This window comes from Quercus robur, chromosome 8 (genome assembly GCF_932294415.1).
Source record: "Quercus robur chromosome 8, dhQueRobu3.1, whole genome shotgun sequence".
NCBI classification, from domain to species: domain Eukaryota; kingdom Viridiplantae; phylum Streptophyta; class Magnoliopsida; order Fagales; family Fagaceae; genus Quercus; species Quercus robur.
In genome coordinates this window covers 66869826-66896557 of record NC_065541.1, presented here as the reverse complement: position 1 = coordinate 66896557, position 26732 = coordinate 66869826, and the positions used below count along the sequence as shown (strand labels likewise).

The 26732-nt window shown below is 36.7% G+C and overlaps 2 protein-coding genes across 2 annotated transcripts; both read right to left on the bottom strand.

Annotated features, from left to right (window-relative positions):
• Nucleotides 1-2280: 2280 nt before the first annotated feature.
• On the bottom strand, nucleotides 2281-7204 carry LOC126697830 (uroporphyrinogen decarboxylase). Its single transcript, XM_050394953.1, has 6 exons — nucleotides 6869-7204; nucleotides 5650-5771; nucleotides 4823-4933; nucleotides 4501-4689; nucleotides 3794-3919; nucleotides 2281-2943 (listed from the first exon to the last, which is right to left on the bottom strand). Exons 1-6 carry the CDS (start codon nucleotides 6990-6992, stop codon nucleotides 2428-2430), a joined length of 1188 nt encoding a protein of 395 aa, XP_050250910.1. The 5' UTR covers nucleotides 6993-7204; the 3' UTR covers nucleotides 2281-2427.
• A 1093-nt stretch (nucleotides 7205-8297) lies between these two features.
• LOC126697831 (5-amino-6-(5-phospho-D-ribitylamino)uracil phosphatase, chloroplastic) lies at nucleotides 8298-12801 on the bottom strand. The gene is made up of 11 exons (XM_050394954.1): nucleotides 12625-12801; nucleotides 12428-12547; nucleotides 11829-11897; nucleotides 11576-11680; nucleotides 11073-11127; nucleotides 10484-10557; nucleotides 10193-10276; nucleotides 9945-10085; nucleotides 9719-9784; nucleotides 9003-9112; nucleotides 8298-8595 (listed from the first exon to the last, which is right to left on the bottom strand). The coding sequence occupies exons 1-11, from the start codon at nucleotides 12727-12729 to the stop codon at nucleotides 8427-8429; spliced, it is 1098 nt and encodes a 365-aa protein (XP_050250911.1). The 5' UTR covers nucleotides 12730-12801; the 3' UTR covers nucleotides 8298-8426.
• Nucleotides 12802-26732: the final 13931 nt, after the last annotated feature.

Here is a 26732-nt window from a genome sequence, read left to right as displayed (position 1 = left end):
AAATATATCACTCTGAATGCCGAAAAAGAAATTTTAGCTTAATAAAATGCTATTAAAAAAAAAAACTTCATTAATAATGTGTAGATAAAAAAATAATAGAGTAATGTTATGAGCACAACTTGTTTCACAACTCTATTAAAAAAATAAGTTCAACTAAATGCACACTAAAAATTATATCACTCTAAATGCCCAAAAAGAAACTTTAGCTTAATAAATGCTATAAAAAAATAATATAAAAAAAAACCTTCATTAACAATGTGCAGATAAAAAATTGCGTAATGTTATGAGCACAACTTGTTTCACAACTCTATTAAAATTTTTGAAATTTAAACTGCTTACAAGTTACAAATATGCATATTATTTAGGTTAATTTTAATTATTATACAACAATCTTTTTTTCAATCTTAATTCTTAACAGGTCATTTCAATAAATAATTTTTTTTTTTAAAAGAATAACAAATTTATTTTGTCACAGTACTTGTTGATAAGAATTTGTTGGTACCAATTGTTTCTGAATTAAGAATCTAATTAAGAGAGCTGTAAAGGCATCAAATGGATAATACAGCATTTAGATATTAGATAGCTAGGCCTAGCTATCCAAATCCGAAGTAGTTCTAATGTGTTGCTCTTAACAAATCACAAAGAAGAAGCAGGCCCCACTCCAAATGGGGCACCATAAAGCAAGGTCCAGTTCAATTTCCTCCATGCCAAGTGGCAATCCTTGATGGGCTGCCCATTAAATCTGTGTGTGCCGCCAAATTGTATTGGAATGGTAAGCAGTGAACACAAATTGAAAATGATGAGGTACACTAGATATTATGTTAGGGATGTCATGTCATGTCCCAATTTGCAAATTGGGGGCCTCAACTCAACTCAATTGATGCTTTATTAGCAAGTGTGAACCCCTCTTCCGGCTTAGAGACGTTTCAACATGATTATCTTCTTCTACTTTTTTTTTCTCTTTGTCCTCTTTGTCTTGAATAAGACAAATGAAGAACAATTTTTTGATATTCTCTGGGTATTTTTAACATTTTATAGACATGTGGGCTCATCATTGACTACAGCTTCTTGAATTAGTCCTTGAAACATAGTCAAGAAAAAAAAAAACAAAAGAAGATATTCTCAAAAACTAAAGAAACCTTGAAGGGAAAGATAATTCCTATACAGACTTTACAAGACGTGTAGTATAATCCTATGTGAGTTATTAAGGAGTCGAAAGTGTGTATTTTGTTTGCTTGTATAACATTGTTCATTATTTTCTTGCTTGTTTTATGTGTTGACTGTCTCCCTAAAAAAAAAAAAAAAAAAAAGAGAGAGAGAGAGAAATGTATGCGATAGCCAAGGTTGACTTTGCTATGTCCAGTAATGTGTTGTGTGAGTAATTGCCTTTCTTTTGTTGGCTAGTTGGTATTTTTCTGACCCCAAGAGCAAAGGTTCAAAGATTGTTGCGTGGAAATGAAAACAAAGGAAAAGAAATTGCTACCGGAATGATGTCAGAAACAGTGGCCTTAGAAATTAAATTATACTTAGTTCACATTACTGGAATGCAAACGAGTTGCGGGTCAGTTTCGGTTAGTCAGTCTGAACCTTTTTAGTCAAAATAACAAGTTTTCATCCAAACTATTGGGTTAGGGTGTGAGTGAGAACATTGGTTCGGGTTTCAACAATTTGGAAAGAAAAAAAAAATGCAAATTCAAAACCCAACACAGTCTAATCTCAACCAATCTATTAGCAATTTTAGGTTGATTGATTAAATGTGAGGGAATTTAAAAATTACAAACGCAACAGTAAAAAGAACAGTAAGGTTGACACTAAGTACTTCTTAACTTAGGCACTAGATCAACCTTGTAAACCATAATTCCTACAACTTGTAAATTTTCCTGGTGTGTAAGCCCATCAATGTCGGCCATTAAAACTGTCACGATGATAGTCTTCTACCAGCATTGACATTGATGACAATAAACATAATGCATTGGGCATTACATTGTCATCTACAACTTTTTTTTTGTCCCTACAATCCTGGTAACAAAGATTTAACCAATTATGCATGTGAGTGGAACATGATGAACGGTAGAGAATTTTTTTTACTGCAAGTATTAGTGTATAGTATAACTTTTTATTTTTTAGAATTAATATATTATATATCTTAGGTACAATCCTTTAAGTGTTGCATCTTAAGTTCTTCAACTAAATTCAACCATGCACCTTAGGCTCTCCAATTTAATTCAACCATCCAGTTTTATCTCAAGATTATCCAAGCCCTAACTTGGCAATAAGGAATTATACCAGCTAAAATAATCACTTTCAAATATTTTTCTCCACTATTTGGGCACTAATATTCAAATGAATGATCAGGAGCTGGAAAGGAAACTAATGTTACAAAAACTCCAATATGCAGAAAACTATTAATCTACCCCAGATATGATTTTAGTATCTGAGTCCTTTAGCAACCTCAAAGAAATGAGCAACATTCTCTTCAGGTGTACCTACAACAATACCATGACCAAGGTTCAAAATATGTTTCCCTCTCCCTGCTTTCCTTACAGTATCGTTGATACGGTTGGTGATAAAATCCTTTGAACCAAAAAGAACACCAGGATCCACATTACCCTGAACCGCTATATTTGGTCCCAATCGCCTCCTGCCTTCAGCCATATCAACAGTCCAATCCAAGCTAATTACATCAACACCAGTTAAAGCTAGCCTCTCAAGCAAGCCCCCGGATCCACTTGCATACAGGATTAGGGGGAGATGAGGATGGGTTTGTTTTACAGTGTCCACAATCTGCTTCAAGTAAGGCAAACTGAACTCTTCAAAATCTACTGGGCTAAGCTCAGTGGCCCATGAATCAAAAATCTGAACAGCTTGAGCTCCACTGTCAGCTTGGAACTGGATGTATTTTGCCATGGATGTTGCAAATTTCTGAAGTAATGCATGAAGGACCTGTAGAAATAATCAGAGATCAAATAAAAGCTTAACATCAGTGGGAAAAGATCAAAAAGTAGAACTGCCTCCTCAATACAGAAATAATGGATTCTAACATATAGATAATCTTATATATTTTCTTTTATCAAATATATTGTTTCCTATATGATCCACATATACCGGACTGATTTTTTCACATAGGTTTAACCTGCCTCCCCCAAAATGGAACTGCACCTGTAGTTGCCTCACATATGAGAGGGGGCCACAATTAATTAGTTAAAATTGCAGTCACAATAACAAGCCTATCATCAAGAACGACAAAATGGTGCAAAAGGTTTGGATAATGAATAACACATGGTTCGATATTTTGAAATGGCTACCTGCAAAATGCCTAAATTTCAAGTGAGAAAATGGCTTGGATCTACATAATTAAATAGTCCTTAAAATTTGATGGGTGCCTTTTCTTTTCCCCCTTCTTCTCTTTTTGTTAAGTAAATTAGCTCTAGATCGTAAGTGTCAAATCTTAGTACAGCCATTGAAAGAGATCTGGTAAATTCTAGAAGACACATATTAGTCACAGATCAATTCTGTATACCTGTCTATACTAAAAAAAAGAATAACTAGTACCCAAGACTCAGGCCTAGCTATGATGTCTTTCGAGCACCTAGAGCACCTAAACTAACAATATGACTATTACAATCATTATGGCTGCATGACTTACTAGAAACTAAACCCCACCTGACAGTCAATCCCAAACCAAAATAGCATCCCACTGAAAAATATTGCAAGTATCATCCCAGCTAGTATGTCATCATTGTGGAGCTTTTCAGGTCCCAGAAAGCTGGAAAAAAAAAAGGTACAAAATTACCTTGGGTTGTGAGAAAGCTAATCTCTTTATTTTTGTGAAGTGCTTTGATGAACCGCCCTCAACCACATATGATGCCAGGGTAAATGGAGCCCCAACAAAACCTAGAACTGCTGCTTTATTATCTACCTGGGAGCACAAAGATACGGATGAATATTACACAAAAAATTTTCATATTGGCTATTAAACAACATAAATAAAAGGCATAAGAACATTAATCTATACAGTGATAAATGGGATAACAAAAAGTTTTTAAGTTCATAGAACAGATATTTAGAACCAGTAATACTTTAGCATTAAAAGTTTTAAGTTCATAGAACAGATGTTTAGAACCAGTCATACTTTAGCATGTAAATTGAAATGGTGTGACTGTTTATCTTCTCCGTTTATGGAGTCCAACTCAAAATAGACAATACAACAACAGACAATGCTAATTAAATATTGGTACATGCAAGAGGATTCATACACTATTTTGTAATTCCATTTCCCCAGGTACCACATGAGAGGTCTTTAATTATTTTCTCCAGAAAATATCAAACGGTAATGATCCATTTATGGAATAAACTCAGAAGAAAGAATGCCCTTTCTTTTGAATGAAGAATACCTCACCTTATGGTACTGGTACGTTACTGAACTTGGAGGCACTAATTGTAAAATACTAGAATGAATTAATAAAATACATGTGAAAAATAAAGGGAAACAGGCTGTACCTCTTTCCGCAAGATTGTCAATGCTTCCCCAACATATGGAACTGAATCTTCAGGAACGAATTCTCTCACTTGTTCAACATCAGCAGCTGTGCCTAGAGGATTAAATATGACAGGGCCCTTACCTTTCACAATGTCAAAAGGTATATTCATCCCAGATAGAGGGGTAAGAATGTCCGAGAATAAAATGACCTATCACAATCAGTGTGAAAGAAATCTAATAAGAGATAACAACCAATTAAATCAAAGAGAAAAAAGAAGTATAACATGAAATTGCTTATAGATAGAAAGAAATGTTGGAATGATTTCCAGAAAGGAATCTTACCCCATCAGGCTTAAAAACTTTCCATGGTTGTAGTGAAATCTCCACAACTAGATCAACATTTTCTGATCTTTCACGAAATGAAGGATACTTCTCACAGATAATTTGGTAGCTCTATCACAAGAAATTGTCAATAAATGAGGTCCAAGTTATGTAGGGGGAACTAAAGTCATATATGCATTGCAGTGCTATAGGGAATGCAAGATTAATCTTCTCTCAGCAGTGAAAGATATAAAAGAAACAGATACTACAAAAAAATTATGGAAATTTCAAAATACAGCTGATCTGGTAAAGCAGAACATTGTGAAAATTAGTGATCTACAGATCAGACATAGCAGTCAACTTTCTCTGGGTAAATTTACTTAAAAGACTATTAAAACCCAAATTTATGTAGAAATATAGCTTACAATACAAGGAATAGATCCTACCAGAATGAACAAATAACAAATGAATGGGATGTAAAGTAAACAAAACAATTCTAAGGAAATCTAGGATAGTGACTAATGATGCAGTTGGACCACTTAAAAAACTAATTAGTATTCCAAAGTAGTAACATGATCCTCATCCTGAGGCAAAAGAGAAGACCACTTCTGGTCCTTTATTATAGAAATAAAATGAGGGACCAACAAGTAAAAAGCACAAAGTATAAGAAACTCAGACATTCTGAATTTGCAGGTTTGGTGCTATACAAATCCAAGAAAAGGAATGATTTTTTTTTTTTTTTTGGTATAGGTAATAGAAGTTTTATAGAAAAGCCATCTAAATAAATTCTCTAAAAAATGGGCCATGAACATAAGAATTGTTATCCAAAGATCTCTGTTTAAACCTGCCTTCATGTACCTCCCTGCTTGCCTCATGAGCCAAACTGGGGGTCTTTCAACATCTTCCCCACGAACAGCATTAAGCAACAATGGTTCAGCAGCAGTGGTAATTTTTGGTTCTGCCACAGTCCCTGCATAGGATTTTCTTCAATTAGAAATACTCATGGACTAGAAGCGTATCCCAATGAATTGTAACTCAAATCAAATGACACTTCCTCTTCTCATGGGAGTGGATAAAGGAAGAGGTCATGAGTTCAAAACCTACTGGGTCCATGTCTAAACTACAAATAAAATTATAAAGTTACTGTTTTTACATATTAAACCAATAAATATAAATCAAACACAGTTGGGTCATATCAAAATTACAAGTATATATATACCCAAAAAAAAAGAAAAGGAGGTGGTTGTAAAGGGACAAAAACTCTTAGAACATAAGACAATATATTTCCTTAAAGGCAAAACTTAGATACAGGTCCTTAGTTATTGTACCTTAGGTTCCTCGATTAAATTCAAACACCTAGTTGTATTGACCAATGCAAGACAAAAAATGATATCTTTCCCTAATGACAATTAAACTCAACCATGTAGTTCATTGGCCAATGCAATCTCATGGTTGAATACAATTGGGATACTAAGGAACAGCACGTAACTATACCTAGTTTTGTCATTTCCTTGACAAAGTACACAGATTGTCCATCATATGAGACCCACAAGCATGAATAGTCCAAATTCATTCCTATGAGCAACCACATAGAGAGCATAACTGTCAAATTATTCGAAAAATATTACTCACACCTTGCAAATGTTCCAACCATTAATGAAAAACCCATAAGCTTTTTTGTGCTAGCTTGTCCTTAACATTCACAACATCACAAATTTTTAGCATATATCACATTGAGCATAGTACTCTTTTTATGGTTACCAGTTGAGAATAGTACTATAATTTCCTCAAAGAATTGCAAAACTAGTAATCTGATTGAGCATAGTCAACATACAACCAAGTCAACTCAAGCATTCCCCACCGTTTGCTTCCCCAGAAACCGCGAGGAAATCAAAGAAACCTCAACACCCCACTAACCCAAATAGCAGAATAACCACTCAGTCACAAAACCCAGGAACCAAAACAACGAAAATCTCACAAAGATCAAAACTTTACCCACAATTCAACACTAAAAACTAACCCAAAACGAAATATAACAAAATTATTAAAAGAAAGAATATAAATTACCTCCAAGGGCACAATGGATTCGGGGCCTTGAATTTGATGAGGAGAGAGCAAATCTGGAGCTTCTGGATGAAACAAAAGGAGCAAAGAAAGAAGGTGTGGAGCTACAGCTATAGATGCAAGACATTGTGTTGGCAATGTTGAATTCAAAAGCTCAACATATATGGGAAAGCATTAGAGACTGTTTTTGCTTGTTTAGGACGCGGTAAGTAATAAGAAATAGAGGTGAGCGGTTTGGAATATGGTAGAAAAATAGTAATACAGAAGGAGATGCAAGACAGGTATTAGGATAAGGGCGGGTACATTACAGTATCTCTCTATCTCTATTCTCATCCTTGTAGTCAAGAAAAGTTCTAGGATTTTTCATTTTTGTGGGCATTGATATTCAGATGATGGGACCCACCTCGCTTTAAAAAAAAAAAAAAAAAAAAAAATTTCCCCCTCTCTCCGAATAGGTCTAGGTAAGAATATGACTTGTGTTACTTCTCTGCATCCTGACGTGTTTAGTGCACTAAATATAAATTTAACTCAATTGGTAAATGATAACTACTTTGGGGCAAGTTATTGTTTTTGTTTAGAAGATGCAATTGTAATTGATCTACCGTAAAAATGATATAGGTCTAATTGATAAATGGCAATTACCTTTTGGGTAAGTAGTTATTTCTTTTAGAAGATGCAGTTGTAATTGGTCTACCATAAAAATGATACAAGAGATAATTTTACACTAAATCGTCATTTTTTTTTTCTCCCAATAGAGTGGTTGTTATTTATTTTATTTTTTTCTTATAATAAGGGGAATAGAACTTTCTAATGTTCACTTTTCAATTGGCTTTAGAATAATTTAATAATAAGACAAAATTAGAGTGGCAGAGATAAATTGCAAACTTTATTATAAAATTCAAGTTGAAATACACCATATTTTTGTAAGTTAATTTGTAAAATCTCTTACCGTAAAATAAGAAAACCTAAGTTCGAATCTCGTTTATCAACCCCCCCTCGCCCAAGAAAAGAATTTTTTCTATTATAAAAAAGGGCATGTTTGGAAGGTAAAATTATGTAGTCTCCCTTTCATACATAGGCCCGAGCCATAAATCTCCTAGGGTCCCCACCTAATCCACTGCAAGATTTCCATCCTGCAACAGATAAAACACCTTTCAACTCTTACCTCTTATGTTGAACCACATGAAGCAAACCTCACTATAAATTTCACATCTCACTGTAACAAACATTTAAATGACTAGAATAGCTTAAGATTCTAACATCACAGAACATTAGACAATTCATACATTTGCTGTCACCACAATAATAAGGTATAAAGTTTCAACATTATAATAAGTAAAGACACTTGAAATTGTGCCAAAACTAAAATTATAGGGGTCAAAATCTGAATGGGGAACCACAACAGCAAAATTTGATCTAAATCAAATAAGAATTGAATAAAATCTAATTTATTTAGACTTGTATCAAAAAATTTCACAGGAGACCAAAAAAACAAAAGGAGAATAATGATCAGCTGCTTAATTACAAGGAGAAATTTAGAGAAGGAAGTGTGTAGAGTGAATCAAAAAATGGTATCTATTGTGAGCTTCCTTTTTGGTGGAGATTTCTCTACAATCTGTTTTTGCATGTCCATGAACGTAGAACCGTTATTAGCAAATAATCTTCGCAGGTTGATCACCGAAAGCTCATTAAAGCCAGCAACTGCAAGATCAGCCTGCCCCAAATCATACCTGCATTTTCCAATGTCAATCAATCTCTGAACACATGGTTTTGATATATTTTTCAAGCTATACTCTATGCCTCAAAGGAATGGAAAGTGATTTTTGTTTCTTGCAACATTTGTGGGAACACATTTAAGACCAAGGATTCATTGCACATGCATACACAGAAAAATCTTATTAAATTATAATTATAACTGATTAGAGGAAGAACTATATAACAATTCATTTCATGGATATAGACTCCTTCAAAATGCTATAAATGATTGCAATTAGATCAAACTTCTAGGAATTTTTGTATTCATTGAAAAAATCATGTACATGTTTGTTTGTACATCCAATCCAATGGATAACCAACAGAATTTTTCCAAATTTATGAGATATCTGAATACTCCCAACATAGAATTGTGAATACATACGCTGGGTGGGCACCAATTCGTGCTATAGCCATCATTGTACAGTTGTGAGCAGCAGTTATGCCTCTAGGGTCATCCTCAAACACCACACACTTGGATGGTTTCCTATCCAGCTGCAAGGAATAAGTGCAAGTAAGTCAAAAACAAAAATCTGTTCATATGCTATGCAAGTAATGCAACCAACCTTTATTACCAGCAATAACTTCCAGCTATGACAAAAATATGAGAGTTTTTCAAATTTTGAATTTAAGAAAATCAAAGTTCCATTATATTATTATTATTATTATTATTATCTTCTACAATATAAAAGTAGGTAATAAAATGGATTGAAATCCTCTAGAGTTCCTAGGTTAACTCTATCATAGATTCTAAAAATTTTGACCATTCTTTGAAAATTGTGTTTTAGATTTCACCATATCATCAATAGCTCAAATAGATCCCAAAACAATGAAAATATATGTTTTTTCAAATGTTAATAGCATGGTAAAATCTAAATCACTCATTGATCAATGAATGATCAAGATTTTAAGGACTTTACAGTGGAGTTACCTAATGAACTCTAAAGGATCCTCATCCTAGTAAAATGACTCCAGACTAGATATTTCAAAATTAAATGAAAATATACAAACAAAAACAGATACTATTAAGACAAAAATATAAACTTTGATCTCAAAAGGGTTCACAATACAGTGATCCTAAACATTTCTTAGAGACTATACCTTCACAGCTGCAGAAAGAAACCTATGAGCAATTGATTCCATACCATCTTCTTCAGTTACAATTGCCTGCAACTCCAAAAAAGATGACAATTAGCTGAGGGTACATGATGGTCAACCATTCACTCCAGCAACTCTAAAGGGAGTCACCATTACGTGTAATCTAAAATATTTTCCTTTTTTCTCCGCAGGAAAAAAGAAAGAAAGAATCTTTAAAAAGATCACCAACCTGGAAATACTTCTTGAGCCCCATTCGCTCAAGGGCCTCTACCATGTTTCTACGATCAAGACTTGAAACAATAGCACAAGGAATGCGAGCTGTAGATACTGCATCCAGCCATTCTTTGAGCCCCTCCATGGGTTGTTCGAGCTTAAAAATAAACAAATAAATAAATAGAATGACAGAGAGGCAATATAAATTGTTGTACCAGAGACACGAACATAAAACAGATAGAATAAATTAAAGCAAGTGCTCACTGTGAGAAGATTCTCATAATATAACTGTGAAAACCTAATCTTCAGTCTCTCCAGTTCACTTTCTGCTTCATCCCAGAGTAAAAACTGAAAGGTTTTGGAAACTTTTCAGAGACATTACATATAATAAATAAGGAACCGACAGCTAAGAAGAAACTACAGCCTTCATCTTTGAAAAAACTAATTTTTTTCTAATATAATTGAAGGTGCATTCTTGAGACAACACTCTATGTCATAATTGTATAGATATGCATACTTAGTTCAAAATCCTAAAATGACTATAGATTCCCAAACCTTATGCAGTACATGATCAGCGCCTGCATGAAGCATCAGTCTTTGCATATCACCATCTACAGGAATATCCTTTCCTGCAAGAGAAATCAAAATAACCAAATATATGATCATAGTGCCAGAAAATCTTGGTTTCAATCTAATCGAGTTAAAAAAGAAGAAGCAAAAGTCTGCAAATGATCTGTTCTTATGTGTCTACTAATACCCATTCATTTCTGATTCAAATCAATAAGATATTCAACTTAACTAATAAATGTTATTTCTCTTCACACTGAGCCTTCGTTTAGATACCACTTAAAAATGAAAATTATTTCCCTATTCAGCTTATTTTTGCTACTATTTATGGGTCTCATTACACTTTTTAGTACTATTCATGACCCTATTGTACTATTTCAACTAACTTTTACCTTTATCTATAATATTTTCAGCAATAAGTTTTCAGTTTCAGCAAAATAAGCAGTATTCATACAGACCTTGATTATGCAGATCAGCTGAATTATAAGCAATAGAAGATATTCACTATCCCTAAACCCCCCACCACCAAAAAAAATAAGGAAAAGAAAAAATCTATCAAAAAGAGATTATCACATACCCTCTTCATAGGCAAGCTGCTTCCAAGCATTCAACTTTAAAGCTCGAGTATCTGCCTGAAACACATTATACATCTACTAAGTTTTGGAAATATGTGTGCTTCTATGCATTAAGAGTAACAACAAAAGAGAGGTGGGGGGGGGGGGGGGGGGTGTCAGCATTTTATGGCTCAAGGCTCCTTGAAGACTGTTGCAAATATCATGTTTATTTGTGAAGCTCACTTAGAAACCTATTTTCTACTTGTTTGGTTGATCAACTATTCTTGCATGAGTGTTATTTGTGAGTTGTGACGGCACTCTCATCGTTCTAGGACAAAAATAATGACGTTGGACCTTCTTAAAAACAGTCAAGCACTGGCATATATTCAAGATTTGCATCATTAACTAGTTTTACACCATCTGAATGTCACCATAATTTCCATACTACCATATATATCCACTAACAAATCCATCAAGCATCATCAAATGAGTCCATGAAACACACTGCCAAGGTTTGGAAATTTACCACCACATTATCCCAGGAGAAAATAAGACCATATTGTTCATCCGGCTTCATCGCATAGCGTATTCGTTTAAGAAAACCTTCTTGCAATCTGTCGTTCAAAAAATCCTATTTGCAATAAGATTTAACAACCGTGAGATGTACATAATGCTCTATCCGCTCCATGCTCAAACAAGCATAACAAGGCAAAAGAATTTGACAGATATATGAGAAAAAATCTCAGAAGCACACATATAAGATAAGCAAAATTCCTTACCACATCAACCTTTAGAGGCCCATCTGGTCTAAAAGTCTCAAAACCTTCTCCATATTCTGCTCCAATTGCCTGAAACACAACCAAATGTCAAGACAAATATCTAATTTATCAAAATTACAACCCCAAACATGAAAATTGGCAAATAAAGCCACAACCCAGAAGCTCTACTCTCATAAACATAACTTTGTTCACCAACATATCTTCCATGAAAATTGTAAATTAAGGAAACCCCAGAAATTAAAATTTTAAAATTTCTTAAAGCTCTGACAAAAACAATAAAGAAAGAAAGAAAAACAAGCAGATAAGACAATAATTAGAACCGCCAATGAAGAAAGATATTTACAGGGGAATGAAAAGCTTGTAAATATCCAATTCTTCAAATTTTCTACCCCAAATATGAAAACTAGCAAATAAAAGCCACAACCCAGAAAGCTCTACTCTCTTAAACATGACTGGGTTCACCAACATATCTTCGATTAAAATTGCAGATTAAGGCAACCCCAGAAATAAAAATTTAAACTTTTTTAAATCTCTGACAAAACAAGCAGATAAACAAGAAAAATAACCACCAATACATAAATATATTAAAAGACCAGTACCTCTTGCATGAAAAGCTTGTTGGGTGTGATTGGAAACCAATTAAGGGGGCCATTTTCATTGAACCCACAAGCGTTATTGACCACCAGATTATCCTTATCCAGGTTCATACGATTTAATTTCTGTGAAACAAAAGCAATCGGTAATGGAATTAAATGGTACTAAAAACAAAAAGGAAAGGAAACAAATAGAGACAAACCGGTAATCTGAGCTTTGAAGGGTAGAGAGAGTGTGAAATCTGAGAAGAGGGTCTCCATGGAAGTAGAGAAGAGCTTCTGAAATTGCTGCAAGTGGCACTGCCCATTTAGGAGAGTAACGAAGCTGGTAGAAGAAGCTGTTTCTGGGGATTCATTCGTAGTTCAAAATCCAATTTTTGCATTTTATATTTCATTGGTTGGCTCCACGTGTATGACTCATGTGGATGGCACGTGATCTCTCTTCTTCTTCGAAGTTCCAAGTTCGAATCTCTCTTTGGTATAATCCCATGATTCATGAGACATCATGTGTCTTTCTCAAAAAAAAAAAAAAAAAATGAGACATCATGTGTCATCAGTCATCACATCCCTAAATATATCACGTTGAGAGAAATTTCTTGCTCAAAAAATGACTAGTGACTAGTCAATAAATTTTAAGCACCAGAGAGCATTCACAGTAGAGCTCAAAAGCTATATTTTGGTATCTCAAAAATATTATATTAAAAAAAAAAAATTAACATTCAGTTAAGAGTTCACTATAAATTTTTTTTTTTAATGATTTTTATTAATATGTTCGGTTATTTATATTATTTAATAGGTTGTATGTAAAAATAGAAGATTTGATGTAAGGTGTATTGTAAAGTGTGGTGTTAAAATAGTTAGAGTGATATTTTTGCATTTTATATTTCATTGGTTGGCTCCACGTGTATGACTCATGTGGATGGCACGTGATCTCTCTTCTTCTTCGAAGTTCCAAGTTCGAATCTCTCTTTGGTATAATCCCATGATTCATGAGACATCATGTGTCTTTCTCAACAAAAAAAAAAAAAAAATGAGACATCATGTGTCATCAGTCATCACATCCCTAAATATATCACGTTGAGAGAAATTTCTTGCTCAAAAAATGACTAGTGACTAGTCAATAAATTTTAAGCACCAGAGAGCATTCACAGTAGAGCTCAAAAGCTATATTTTGGTATCTCAAAAATATTATATTAAAAAAAAAAAATTAACATTCAGTTAAGAGTTCACTATAAATATTTTTTTTTTAATGATTTTTATTAATATGTTCGGTTATTTATATTATTTAATAGGTTGTATGTAAAAATAGAAGATTTGATGTAAGGTGTATTGTAAAGTGTGGTGTTAAAATAGTTAGAGTGATATTTTGAGATACTAGTGACTTTTTGGATTGGCGTTTCACGTCTGCGTTTTTTTTTTCTTATTTTTTTACCAACGCCTCTTGCACTGTTCATGGGGACATGAACAGTGCATTAAGGCAAATGAATAGTGTTTTGTGAGTGTGAACAGTAATCAGAAATTATTTTATTATTGTTTTCTGTTTTCAGCAAAATAAGCGGTATTCAAATTTCAAATGCACCTTAAAACTTAAACTTTTTAGCACTTTTGATGTGAATGCTCTAAGTTGTTCTAGCATATACATTCTATTTTGGGGCCTAATGTTGTGGTTGTTTCCCTGATGGACAAAGGAAAACAATTTCTAAACGTAGTCGTGACAAATGTATTTTGATTGTTTAATCAATACATCAATAGTAACATGAATTGACCAAGTAAGAACTCGGATTTAAAGTTTGACTAATTCATTCTGAGAAATTGGCACCTAGTCACAACATTTATTGGTAACATGAATTTGTTTGTAATATTGATTTATTCTCATTAAACAATAGCATGGATGGCAGCAGAGCTTCGTAGAGGAAGCAATGGGAAGAATCAATCGTTGGAAAAAGATCTAAACTCGGGTATTAATGTTAATCTATTCATGAGTATCAATTTATACCCATGAATTTAGATCTTAGATCTTATATTTTATTGGCCTAATTGATAAACTGTTTTCTTTTTTTGGTCTTTTATTGCGATTTAGTTGATAAACATGATCCAAAATACATACAATGAAAACAGTGAAAGATTTTAAAATCATATTTGAATCAAGCTACAATGTGTGTCCAGTAAAATACAGCACCTTATAACATTTCTCTTCCCTATTAAAGCTTATTGTAAATTTAACATAACATTAGAGATTCTAATTCTAGACAAATGTTTAAATCTAACTCCTTCTCAATTTTAGTGGCTTAGAATGTGAGAACTGTTTTTGATGATGCAATAAAGGTTGCTTTGAAGCCTCCAAAACCAAATAAGAAGCAGCACTTGCAAAGAATATATGTTTTCCTCTGGCATGATTATGAACAATTGAACATAGAACAGTTACATATGCACACCTGCAGTAGAATGTACTCAGAGTTTATTGATGTACATTGCTATTAACCCTACTAGCTAAGTTCCTGCACAACGTGCAATGCAACTTATTATTAGTTGTTAGGGTACATTTTTTTTTACACCTAATTTTATTTAAATATCACCTATTTATTTTCAAATACCACTAAGAAGTTATTGGGCTTTCACAAAAAAAATTTGCCCTATTATTATGTTAATCACAAATATTTCATATCTTATTATTTAAATTAGGTCATGATATAAACTATCAAAAAATCCAAAAAACTCATAGCTTATCAAATTTTACTATTATTATTTAGTTAAGCGCAAAACCGACTCTATGAGCCCAATGCACACATCCCATCCCTTTTTTAAAAAACCCAAGGCTACTAATGCTTGGCAATATTTCAAAAGCTCAATCCTCATTAGCAATATATCAAAAACTCAATTCTCATTGGTAATATTAAAAGCCCAAGCTAACTACTTGACACTATTTTGTAAAAAAACCCAAAGTTATCAATACTTGGCAAAATGTTATATCATAAGTATTTCACTTAAAGTCCAATGATTAATAACGTTTAAGTTCTTAAACCTGTTACTACAATATTACAAACCTATGAAATCTATCTTATAAAACTCATGGTAACCTGCTTCCAAAAAAAAAACTCATGGTAACCATTTATGTTATGTGACAGTATTCATTTTTCCAAAACCCATGGCAAACATACATCAAGCTCATGGAGAATTATAAATTTGTGTTACTAATATAAAAACCCATAGAAAGTTATGATTTATTTTAAACCCATAATATTTATTTATTTCATATCATATTATAAACCCATGGTAACTATTTATGTTACGTAACACTATTCATTTTTCCAAAACCCATGGCAAACATATATCAAGCCCATGGAGAATTATGAATTTATGTTACTAATATAAAAGCCCATGAAAAGTTATGATTATTTATTTTAGACCTATGATATTTGTTTATTTCAACCATAATATAAACCCATGGAATTTATATAAGAACTCATGGTCACTATTTATCTTACATCACAATATTCATAATATCTATTTGCAAAACTCATGGTAATTATTCACCTTTCAAGCATATTATGATTATCTATAGAAAAATCCATGAGAATATCACATTATTCCACTATAGTGGTTGTTACCATATATTATTTGAAACCCATGGATATTGTCTTTATTTAAAACCCATGGTAAATATTTTTCTCAAAAAATATTGGAGGTCATTATTTAAAAATCCCAAAGAAAATATCATTTACAAAAATAATCCATAGCAAAAATTATGAGAAACTATACAGGTTGTTATTTAAATCCCAAGGAAATTAATACCCAAAACCTATCATAAATATTTATTAAAGCTCATGGATTCATTTTATTTCTACTAACAACTAAATCCCATGTAAAATAAAAATTCATGGCAATATATGATAACTTTGTCCATTTTGTAGAGCTCACAATGAGAGAGCAAAAGGATAGGCCCAAGTAGAGAGAACCACTTAGTTAGAGGCCCACCAAAATACTCAGCCTTCATGGTCAAGCCTAACATGAAATCTCAACCAAAACAGTCCATGTGTGCAAACTGACTCCGCTGGAGAACTCCATTTAGTTCTGCCTTCCGCTGGAGGTCACCTCAAGAAGTAACCAAGCTCCCAAACTAGATTAGGAGCTGGTCACCTGTCCCACTGCCAACTCTGATGTGAACAGTACTAGATACTGACACTTAAAGGCTAATGGGCAATAAATACCATTTTTCCTCAAGTTTTGGTCACAACTCAAGGAAGTCATAACCAAGACCTCCAAGCTCATGAAATCCTAAACCAAATAGTTTATTTTATTACTAAAAATGTATGTAATTGGTTCATGAATCCTAATTGGAAAATTTGGGAACATGTAGTTTGGAGGGCATAAAGGGATTTTCAACAGAACCTTCTAAAGTAGACTTAAACTTTGACACCTCGCTTAGGGTGTTGAATCCTACTTCCTGGGGTCCAAATCTCAATTGCAGCACTAAGATTCCTCCTTAATACTTGCCTTAATTCCATTGGCTGAACACAATCTCAGAATTCTTAGTATTTAATGCAAGATTATGTTGATTTTTACCCCTATGTGACATTGCCCAAAGAAGCAAAACTACCCCAAAAGCAAATTTCCCATTGAATGCTCGAAAATGTGTGAAAACACAAGAGTTATTTAGACCTCCAAATTAAAGTTACGGCTCGATTGATTTTAATCTAACTTAATACTAAGTGCGGAATAGAGTAAATGCAAGCGGATAAACAAACATAGCAATAAAATGAAAGGTAAAAGAGTAGGGAAGAAGAATGCAAATACAAAATAACACGCCGATATGTTATCGAAAAGGAAACCAAAGTACTCGGCATAAAATCTCTCTGCCGCCCTCCAAGTGGTAATTGATCCACTAGACAATCAGATGGGATACATGGATTAGTAAGAGACCCTCCAAGCCTAATCTACTCGATGCACTTAAGCCCTCCAAGCTCCTACTCCAACAAGGCTTCTCGGAACTGTGTATTGTCTAGCTTTTCGGATCCCGTAATACGCCCAATTGCATCCGCCAAGCCTCACCGGCTTCTTTTGGCAATTCCCCAAAGTTTCCCAAGCTCCAAAACACTCTCTACACTTTGAAAATGTGTGGTTGTATTTAGGTACAAATCTCATCTCAAGGTATGACAATGAGAGAGGGAAGGAGAAGATTCTACAATAATTTCTCACTAAGGATGAGTAGCTCTCTTTCTAAAAAATGGGTGTGTGTGTTGTAGAAAATCTATCTAGGGTTTTTCTCTCTGAAATGGTCTCCTCTGTATTTGTGGGTAATGAGGGTATATATAGTATGAGTGAAGGGTAGGGAAGTCACACTTAAAAATCCTCCAGGCAGAATGTTTCACAACTACCTCGCGGGAAGGCTTTACCCGTGAGACGCTTGCAAAAACGACAGCCTAGCACGACTTTTCAGCTTCCAGTCATATGCTCCTCACGTGGCTCTTTCGTGGGTTAGTTTCTTACGAGCTTCTCGCGAAATCCACTAAATCTTCATTTAAGCTTAATTTTTCACCAACTTAATACTAAACTCAATACAATAAAATCCTGCAAAATATAAGGAATAAAATTAAAGCAATTACAATACTTTTTATCATGGAATAAAGCCAATATAAAATATAGTTATAAATCACAACTTTACAATCTCCCCATTTAGCTATTCCGTGACAAAACACCCTATAACAGACTCTAGACTTAAACGTGAGTTTGGGAACAATGGCAAAACTCACTCACACCTAAATCTTGAAGCTGTGATGAACTTGGAACATATATATATGTAACCTGAAACACTTGCACAAAACACAATAGATTCTCAAGGTAAAGCAAGTAATAAAAGGACAAGTATAATATAACAAGTAAATTGCGATCAAGTAAACATGTTGTGAAACATATGAACAACTTGATCATACACCAAAACAGTCATATGAAAATGACTACAATGATCACATAGCAAAGCAAATGATCATCCGAACATGCAATCAATAAAGCACAATGGCATAAAGATATATGCATGTCCAACACATAAGCATGATGCGATGAGAGCAGCAAAGCATAAATACTAAACATAACTCAAAGCACCATAAAACAACGAGAAAACAAACAAAAAGAAAAACAAAACAAAGCAAGGTTTTCTCAAAAAGATGTTTTCTCCCTCTTGGTATATGCATCTCCCTTATGGTTTTCTCCCCCTACGAATGTGCACGAGATAGAATTTCTCCTCCTAAGAATGTGCACATGAGTCATATAGAAATGACGAAACACACCGGTATACTCTTTGATATACCCATTTTAGGCCAAATTCTAGGATAATTAAGTCTATTGTCCTGCCCTTGATTAGTCCTACATTTTTGGACTTTTGCTAATCAATCCCTTAAGGTTCACTATAAAAGGGAACTACCATCAACTCATGGAGGACAACAAATCTTATCATAAAATTCCTCACCCATCATGCTATTTTCAGCCCATAAGTTAGTCCCTTAGTTCAAAAATTAGCCTTTAGTCCATAAATGCTCATATACACTTACCTATAAACATCACATTCCATCTTATTAGAAAATCCCAACACCTTAAAATAGACACCAACTCTCTCTGAAATTTCTGATATTCTTGCCACTTTTGCTTGTGGTTTAGCTCTCCCTAAACTCATAAATCATTCCCCTTAGCCCACACTCACTTAGCTTAAGACATTCTTTTTCTTTTTCTGCATATTCACAGCCCATAAATGCTTCCTAATCAGTCACAAACAACTCTTTACCCATTAAAGCTTTAGCCTCAACATTAACTCTATCATACCATCACAAGCTTACATACCTACTCACTCAAAACACCCTATACTACCTCAATCATGCCACACATATATATTCCCCAAGAATCTTAGTTCAACATTTGCTGCACTGAGCTGGAATCTCTCTCTCCCTTCATTCCATCCTATTTTTTCCTCTTTTACTTGTAATTACAAAGCCTTTAATCCTTATTTATTGTTATTATGATGAAAGTCATAATGTTTTAAATGCTATGGAAGTTTTCCCTTATGTTAAATTAATAATAGGCGTAAATACACTTTTAGTCCCTACATTTTGGCTTTTTTCCATTTTAGTCCATACATTTTAATTTTACCACTTTTAGTCCCTAAATCAATTAACGCGTTCTATTTTGGTCCTTTTCGTTAGCCCACCAACGGAAATTGCTTAGGTGGCAAACTGATGCTGACGTGGCCAATTAAAAAATAATAAAAAAATTTAATTAGCATAAAAAAAAAGGCCATGTCAGCTTCTAAATATAAAGAAATTTATTAATCAATTTTAACGAAATTAAAAAAGAAAAATAAATAAAAACAATAAAATACATCAATTCAAATCTAATTCATTTTGAACAAGAACACGAAAAACATGTTACTTTGTTCTTCCGAAAATAATAAAAAGAAAAAAATTTAATTATTCTCTTTAATTGGTTTATGTTTGTTATTGTGTTCTTTGTGTTTGTGATCTTGTGTTAATGTTTAAATTTGAGTTTGTGTTTTTTGTGTTTGGTTTTGGGTTTGTGGTTTATGTTCTTGTGTTGATGTTTAAATCTGTGATTGTGTTCTTGTTCAAAATGAATTAAATTTGAATTCATGTATTTTATTGTTTTTAATTTTGTTTTTTCTTTTTTAATTTCATTAAAATTGATTAATAAATTTTTTTATATTTAGAAGCTAACATGGCATTTTTTTAAATGCTAATTAAATTTTTTTATTATTTTTTAATTAGCCACGCCAGTATCAGTTTGCCACCTAAGTAATTTCAGTTGGTGGGCTAATGGAAAGGACCAGAATAGAACGTGTTAATTGATTTAGGGACTAAAAGTGGTAAAATTAAAATGTAGGGACTAAAATGGAAAAAAGCCAAAATGTAGGGACTAAAAGTGCATTTACGCCTTAATAATAATAAGGAAAATATATGATTTTTACCATGTAAATACACTTATTAACCTATCAGGCATCTACCGCTAGAGGTCTGTCATATTCATTGCTGGACCATTTTTCCTCGTGTATTTGTTTTAATGGGCTAACTTCTATATAAACCAACTATTGAGTACATTCATAATTTTTTACTATGCAAAAACATTTATTGATTTGCCAAACATCTACCGTTGGACGTTTCTCTTACTTATCGCTAGACTATTATTTAAGTACTTGTTGTGGTGGGCCATCCTTTATGCTAGCTTATCTTTGCAGGAAGTATTTTTTGGGCCTTATTATAATCTTTGTTGAATGCAATCTAGACTTTGAGCAAAATGGGCCTTTCACACTTCACCGATAGCATTTAGGTCATGTTCCAAGCCTAAAGTCGAGTCTCGGTTTTAACTCCCCTAACATCATGTGGGCAACAAACGAAAAACGCCCCCAACATTAGTTTTCTCTAATATTTCAATAAGTTTTTGTAAGAATCTTGTAACTTAGTTGGTTGGCAACTCATTATGTTTTCAATAGAGACATCCAGGCTTTAAATCCCCTATCTCAACTATCGATGTATAAAAAAAATATTTCAATAAATTTTCTTATGAGAAATTATAATCTTTAGTTATTTTATAGACAAAATAGAAAGACACTATGAATAGTATATAGTGATTTGATCATACTATATATATATATATATATATATATATTGTGGTTACACGATTTTCCTAGCCCAACTCGTGTTGATTAGGCCCTGGCCCAAAGCGCAACCCACAATAATTATTTGTAGAGGATGGGTCAAAGAACTTGGCCTCAGTGAACTTGTTCGGTCTTATGCATGGGCAGTATGGTTTGCAAAAGGAAAATAGAAAAACACCAGAATGGATCTTTCTCAAGTCTGATTTTATTTCTTTTTTATGTTTCTGATACAGTTCCCTCGTCCCCTTCTTTGAGGGACTCCACTACATTATATATTTTTCTTCTTTTCATCCCAGCCTTACACCTGTTAATCATCCAAGCATCCACTCGAGCACCTGTCCCATCAGACGCCCTCATCAGACCCTTTGTGAGTTGCAGAGGCCAAGGCGGTACTGTTCAGGAGTCTTTTCCTCATTAATGCGGCCAAGAGGGTGGTTGGGGCGCAATTAATGTGGTGGTAGCCTTCCGTGAGATATTTTGAATTTAATTCGTTTTATATGTTGGGAAGACGAGCTGAAATGGCTGGGGCAAGTTTCTCGTCTGGGCTTCGCGATGTCCGAGGAGGAGTTACTCCTCGGACAGGTTTCCTTGACGCTATTGGGGTTGAATAGCGCTTCATATGAGGCTTTTCGTTGGACAGGACGCTCCTCGGACGGGCCTGAGCTTGGAATAGCCCATCATTTTTGGGCCGGGCCCCACAATAGCCCCTCAAAACTCCGGTTTTTACCTCCCTCCGAGGGGAAAGGTGGGGTTTTGATGTTTGTGAGTGGAGGGAAATAAGGAGATCGTGGGGCGCGCGTGCGGACCGTTACTTTTGACGCGCTACAATTTACGAGACGTGGCCATTAACTTCTGGAAGCGTTATGTTCCCTTCATCCAACGGCTTGGCGTGGATCGAACGGCCATCGTTTCTTCCCGTATTTCTAGGCGGGGATGATCTTTTCTCTCTCCTCCCGGCTATATAAGACGCCAGAGGGGTTCAGTTCCTTCTTTCATCAGCATTTCGCAAACCTCAAAAGACTCCAGAGAACTCCATCGAATCCCAGAGATATACGAACACTTGCGTCCGTTATGCCGCCGTAGCCGTTCTTGTGAAGCGCTTCGTCCAAGAGAGATTCCCAGGCGTCCCCTTGAGCGTTTTGTGAAGGTACCAGTACATTTCGCCTTTCTCTCCGTTTCAATTCCCTCCTCGGACTCTACTTTTCTTTTCAGTCTTTACTTTCATTTCCTCAGTTCAGTTCAGATGGGTAGATTCGAAAAATTAGTAAAAACCCCTGCCGCTATGGAAGCCTTTAGGGCTAAATACCACATTCCCCCGAGGGTTGGGCTGCGGCACTGTCCTCTTGAAGGAATATTGACCGATAGAGTTGAGGGAGAAGTCGTTATCCCCATGATTGCTTTCATAGAGGGAGGGATGACACTTCCCATGCGCAGGATCACAAGGGAATACCTGTTCAACCATAGGTTGACGCCGTATCAGTGTGCCCCAAATATGTTCAAGATACTAGGCTGTGTAGATGTCTTAAACGAGCGGATGAATCTAGGCCTCACTTGGCACGATGTGGCTTATTTGTACGAATGTCACCACCTCGGGGATGATGGGTATTATCTTAAATCCCGGAACGAGGACGTTAGGTTGATCTCTTGTCTTCCAGTTTCCAATAAGACCGTGAAGAATGACTTCCTCATTGCTTCTGGGGAGTGGTTCGATGGTATTCACTGTCCAACTCGGGCAGGAAACCCAGGTGCGGCGCTTTTAGGATTGATCCTTTTTGGGGAAAGGATTTAGTGTTGAGGGGTTATTTTTTCTTGCTTTCTTTGTAATTGGAAAATTTCATGATCTGACCTCACTTTTCTTGGTTTGTTTGCAGACAAAAATCACGTTGCTCCTCGGATAAGACTTGTGAACGTGCCAGCGCTGAACTATCTTCTCAGGTCGGAGATTTACGTTACCGGGGACGGACAGTTGCGTGCGGCCCATCTGGTTTTGGGCTATCAACCTCTGAGCAGCGCTTTCCAGGCAATCGGTCACGCTATAAGGGCTGGCAGCCCGAGGCTAGCCAGAATTGACGTGTCCCGGGACGGATTCCTAGCTGACCACGATTTGCCACCAGTTGTGTTGCCAGGTGTCAGAAATCCCTACTTAGCGGAGCAGTTACCTCCGGTAAACGAGCCTGGTGCTGCTGTTTTGGTTGAAGAAGAGGCTGAATCATCTCGTCTTTCCCTTGAAGAGGAGATAGATAAGTTTTACTTCGAGGAGGAAATTCAGCAAAACCCCTTGGTGGAGTCTTCTAATCCCGAAGTAGAGCAGGACCAACATTCCGCAGTTGGTGTTCCCTCAATCGTTATCTGCTCGGACGATACTTCAGACGAAGAGGTAGAGCCTATGGCAGGAAAGGGAAAGTCTCTGAAGGAGCTGATGTCCTCTCGGGGGAAAGGCCAGTCATCAAAGGTTCAGCCATCGAAGGGACCAAGTCCATCAAAGGTCAAAACCCTTCCCCCTTTGGTCCCCCAGGGCGTCTCGGACCCTGGCCTTAAGGTTAACCCGGACCTGAAGAAGAAGAGACCGGTTGACACCCCTGAGGAGGGTGAGATGGCTGTCCAGCCGACCAAACAGCAAAAGACTACGCGGGCGCCGAGGAGCAGAAGGGATAACTCCTCGGAGAGCCGGGATGAGGAGAACCTTGCTGACGTTCGCGCCTCCCCCCGTGTATGGAACCCCAAGCTGGAGCTGGATGGGGTTGCCATCTCCTACAATGCTTCGGTTCGAGAGTACAACCGAGGACGGGCAGGGTACGTGGCGGATGCCTTAGAGCAACCCTTACTCCTTCCTCGGGACATGAAGGCCTATAGGCGATGCACTCAGCCCGAGCTCTTCCTATCCCTAAAAAGGGATCTCGCGTTGGTAAGTAATCCTTTTACTGTTCTATTGATTTTCCTATTTTGTTAGATTTCTGTAACACTCTTGTTTCGTTCGCAGATTACCCAACAGGTGTTCGTGGCTGATGAGTTTTGCCGCGATAGCCGAAGTAGGGCTGAGGCTGAGACCCAGGCTCGGGCAGAGATGGAGAAAGCCTTGGGGTCTCTCAAGCACGAGCACCTTAAACTCACGGACGACTTTAAGGTGTCGGAGAACCGGCGCAAGAGTGCAGAGGTTGGTTTAAAGAGTGCTGAGACCCAGGCGGAGGACCAGCGCAAAGAGCTGTACACGACGCAGCTCGATCTCACCACCGAGAGGCAGGTAGTGCGGGATCTCAGGGCTGCCCTGCAAAAGGTAGAGGATGAGCTGAGGCTAGTAAAGGAGGAGGCCCAGCTGATCCGAGAGGCCACAGAGGCTGAGAAGAATGCTGCTCGCCAGCTCGGGGCCGAAGAGACGGAGGCCAGGCTGTCTAAGGAGATCCCTGAGGTGTGCAGAGAGTACTGCGACATTTCATGGGCTCATGCTCTCGACGCTGCAGGAGTTCCTGCGGATTCGGCCCTAAGACTGCCCGAGAGCATCTTCTATCCTCCGGAGATCCGAGCTAACCCTGATGAAGCCCAAGTCGCTTCGGAGCAAGACCTGGCGGTGCCTGATGCCGTACTTGTGTCTGATGTGGCTAAGGATCCTGCCACAGACTCTACCATTGAGGTTCCTCCTCCTCAGCCCGAGCAGAAAGAAGATTCTCCCGCTAAGGCTTAGCCCCCTTTTTTTTTTTTTTTTTTTTTTTTAAATGAGAGTTGTCTTGTTTTTTCATTCTTTTGTAAGGACCTCTCTTTTTAATGTACTCGGAATATTAATATAAAACATTCGTCTTGCTTACTATGAATGTATGTCAATAGCGCTCTTTTTTAAACATTTACAACGAGGTAGATACAGGCAAACGGTCAAAATGAAAATGGGTTTTTGGGTTACGCGTTTGAGGGTCGCAATGGTGCTAGACTGTGCGCATGTACTAAAAGTGATTTCCTTTAAGTAATAGTCTCACAATCTATCACAAGTAATAATCTCCCCAAAAGTCTGTGGTCCGAGAAGCCAGGCAGGACTTAGGTTCTGCTTAAAACTATGAATTGTCATGAGTAATAATCTCCCCTAAAGTCTGTGGTCCGAGGAGCCATGCAGGACTTAGGTTCTGTTTAAAACTATGAGCTGTCATGAGTAATAACTTCCCCAAAAGTCTGTGGTCCGAGGAGCCATGCAGGACTTTGGTTTTGTTTAAAACTTATAAATAGTTGGCTTAAATAATAATTTCCCCCAAGTCTGTGGTCCGAGGAGCCATGCAGGACTTGGGTTCTGTTTAAAACTTATAAATAATTGTAACGTAGACTGGCAAGCGGCAAATAGTCATAAAAGAAAACATATGCTAAGCCATTCTTATTAATAATAATACCTCCTGAGGTTATTTACATTCCATGGTCGAGGTACAGCTTTTTAATCCAAATCTTCTAGGTAGTAGGCGCCTATTCCGGCCACGGATGTGACACGGTATGGTCCCTCCCAATTGGGCCCCAACTTGCCCCAAGAGGGGTTCTTTGCGCTGCCGAGAATCTTCCTCATCACGAGATCACCTGGACCCAGAGGCCGCAATTTGACGTTAGCATCATACCCTTGTCTTAACTTCTGGTGATAATAGGCCATGTGAATCGTGGCCTTTTCCCTTCTTTCCTCGGCTAGGTCCAGACTTCTTCCTAGCAACTCATCGTTATCACTTGGGGTAAACGAGCTAGACCTCAACGTGGGGAAATTGTTCTCGATCGGAAGCACAGCCTCGGCCCCGTAAGTCATTGAGAAGGGGGTCTCACCGGTTGAACGCCGCGGCGTTGTCCGATAGGTCCATAAGACGTGCGGTAGTTCTTCTACCCATCTCCCCTTTGACTCATCCAATCTTTTCTTCAATCCGTTCACTATGACTTTGTTTACGGCCTCGACTTGCCCATTTCCTTGGGGGTATGCGGGGGTGGAATATCGATTAATAATCCCAAACTCACAGCAATACTCCCTAAAATTCTTGCTGTCAAACTGAAGACCATTGTCGGAAATGAGTGTTTTCGGAGTTCCAAAGCGGGTGATAATGTTCTTCCAGATGAATTTATGGGCGTCCACGTCCCTGATGTTGGCCAAAGGCTCAGCCTCCACCCATTTAGTGAAGTAATCGGTTCCGACTATTATGTATCGCTTGTTCCCCGCAGCCTTGGGGAAAGGTCCGACAATATCAAGACCCCATTGCGCGAACGGCCATGGACTGGAGAGTGGGTTGAGAACCCCTCCGGGTTGGTGGATATTTGGGGCGAATCTTTGGCACTGATCGCACTTCTTAACGTATTCCTGGGCTTGTCTCTGCATGTTCGGCCACCAGTATCCTTGGGTGAGTGCCCTGTGCGCCAGCGATCTTCCTCCGGTGTGACTTCCACATACTCCCTCATGCAACTCTTCAAGAAGAGACTCGGACTCTTCTGGATGTACGCAGAGCAGGTACGGTCCAGAGTAGGAGCGCCGATAAAGTTTGCGGTCCTCTGATAGCCAAAAACGAGGAGCATTTCTACGTATCTTCTCGGCTTCTAGTCTTTCTTCCGGTAGGATCTCATCTTGGAGGAAATTCCTTAGGGGGTCCATCCAACTGGGGCTCTGTCTTATCTGATGGACTTGGGTCGGGTTTCCACTGATGGGACTGGCCTTAA

What these genes read in the sequence shown, in the direction of transcription:
- LOC126697831 (XM_050394954.1), bottom strand. Translation starts at nt 12,729, where the DNA reads ATGGGCAGTGCCACTTGCAGCAATTTCAGAAGCTCTTCTCTACTTCCA. An exon ending in TCTCCTGGGATAATGTGGTG is followed by an intron (nt 11,128 to 11,575) that starts GTAAATTTCCAA and finishes AATGTGTTTCAG; the next exon opens with GCAGATACTCGAGCTTTAAA. An exon ending in TTCTTTCTGCAGCTGTGAAG is followed by an intron (nt 9,113 to 9,718) that starts GTATAGTCTCTA and finishes TATTCCTTGCAG; the next exon opens with CTGGATAGGAAACCATCCAA.
- LOC126697830 (XM_050394953.1), bottom strand. Translation starts at nt 6,992, where the DNA reads ATGTCTTGCATCTATAGCTGTAGCTCCACACCTTCTTTCTTTGCTCCT. An exon ending in AAGTTTTTAAGCCTGATGGG is followed by an intron (nt 4,690 to 4,822) that starts GTAAGATTCCTT and finishes TGATTGTGATAG; the next exon opens with GTCATTTTATTCTCGGACAT. An exon ending in TAGCTTTCTCACAACCCAAG is followed by an intron (nt 2,944 to 3,793) that starts GTAATTTTGTAC and finishes TTATTTCTACAG; the next exon opens with GTCCTTCATGCATTACTTCA.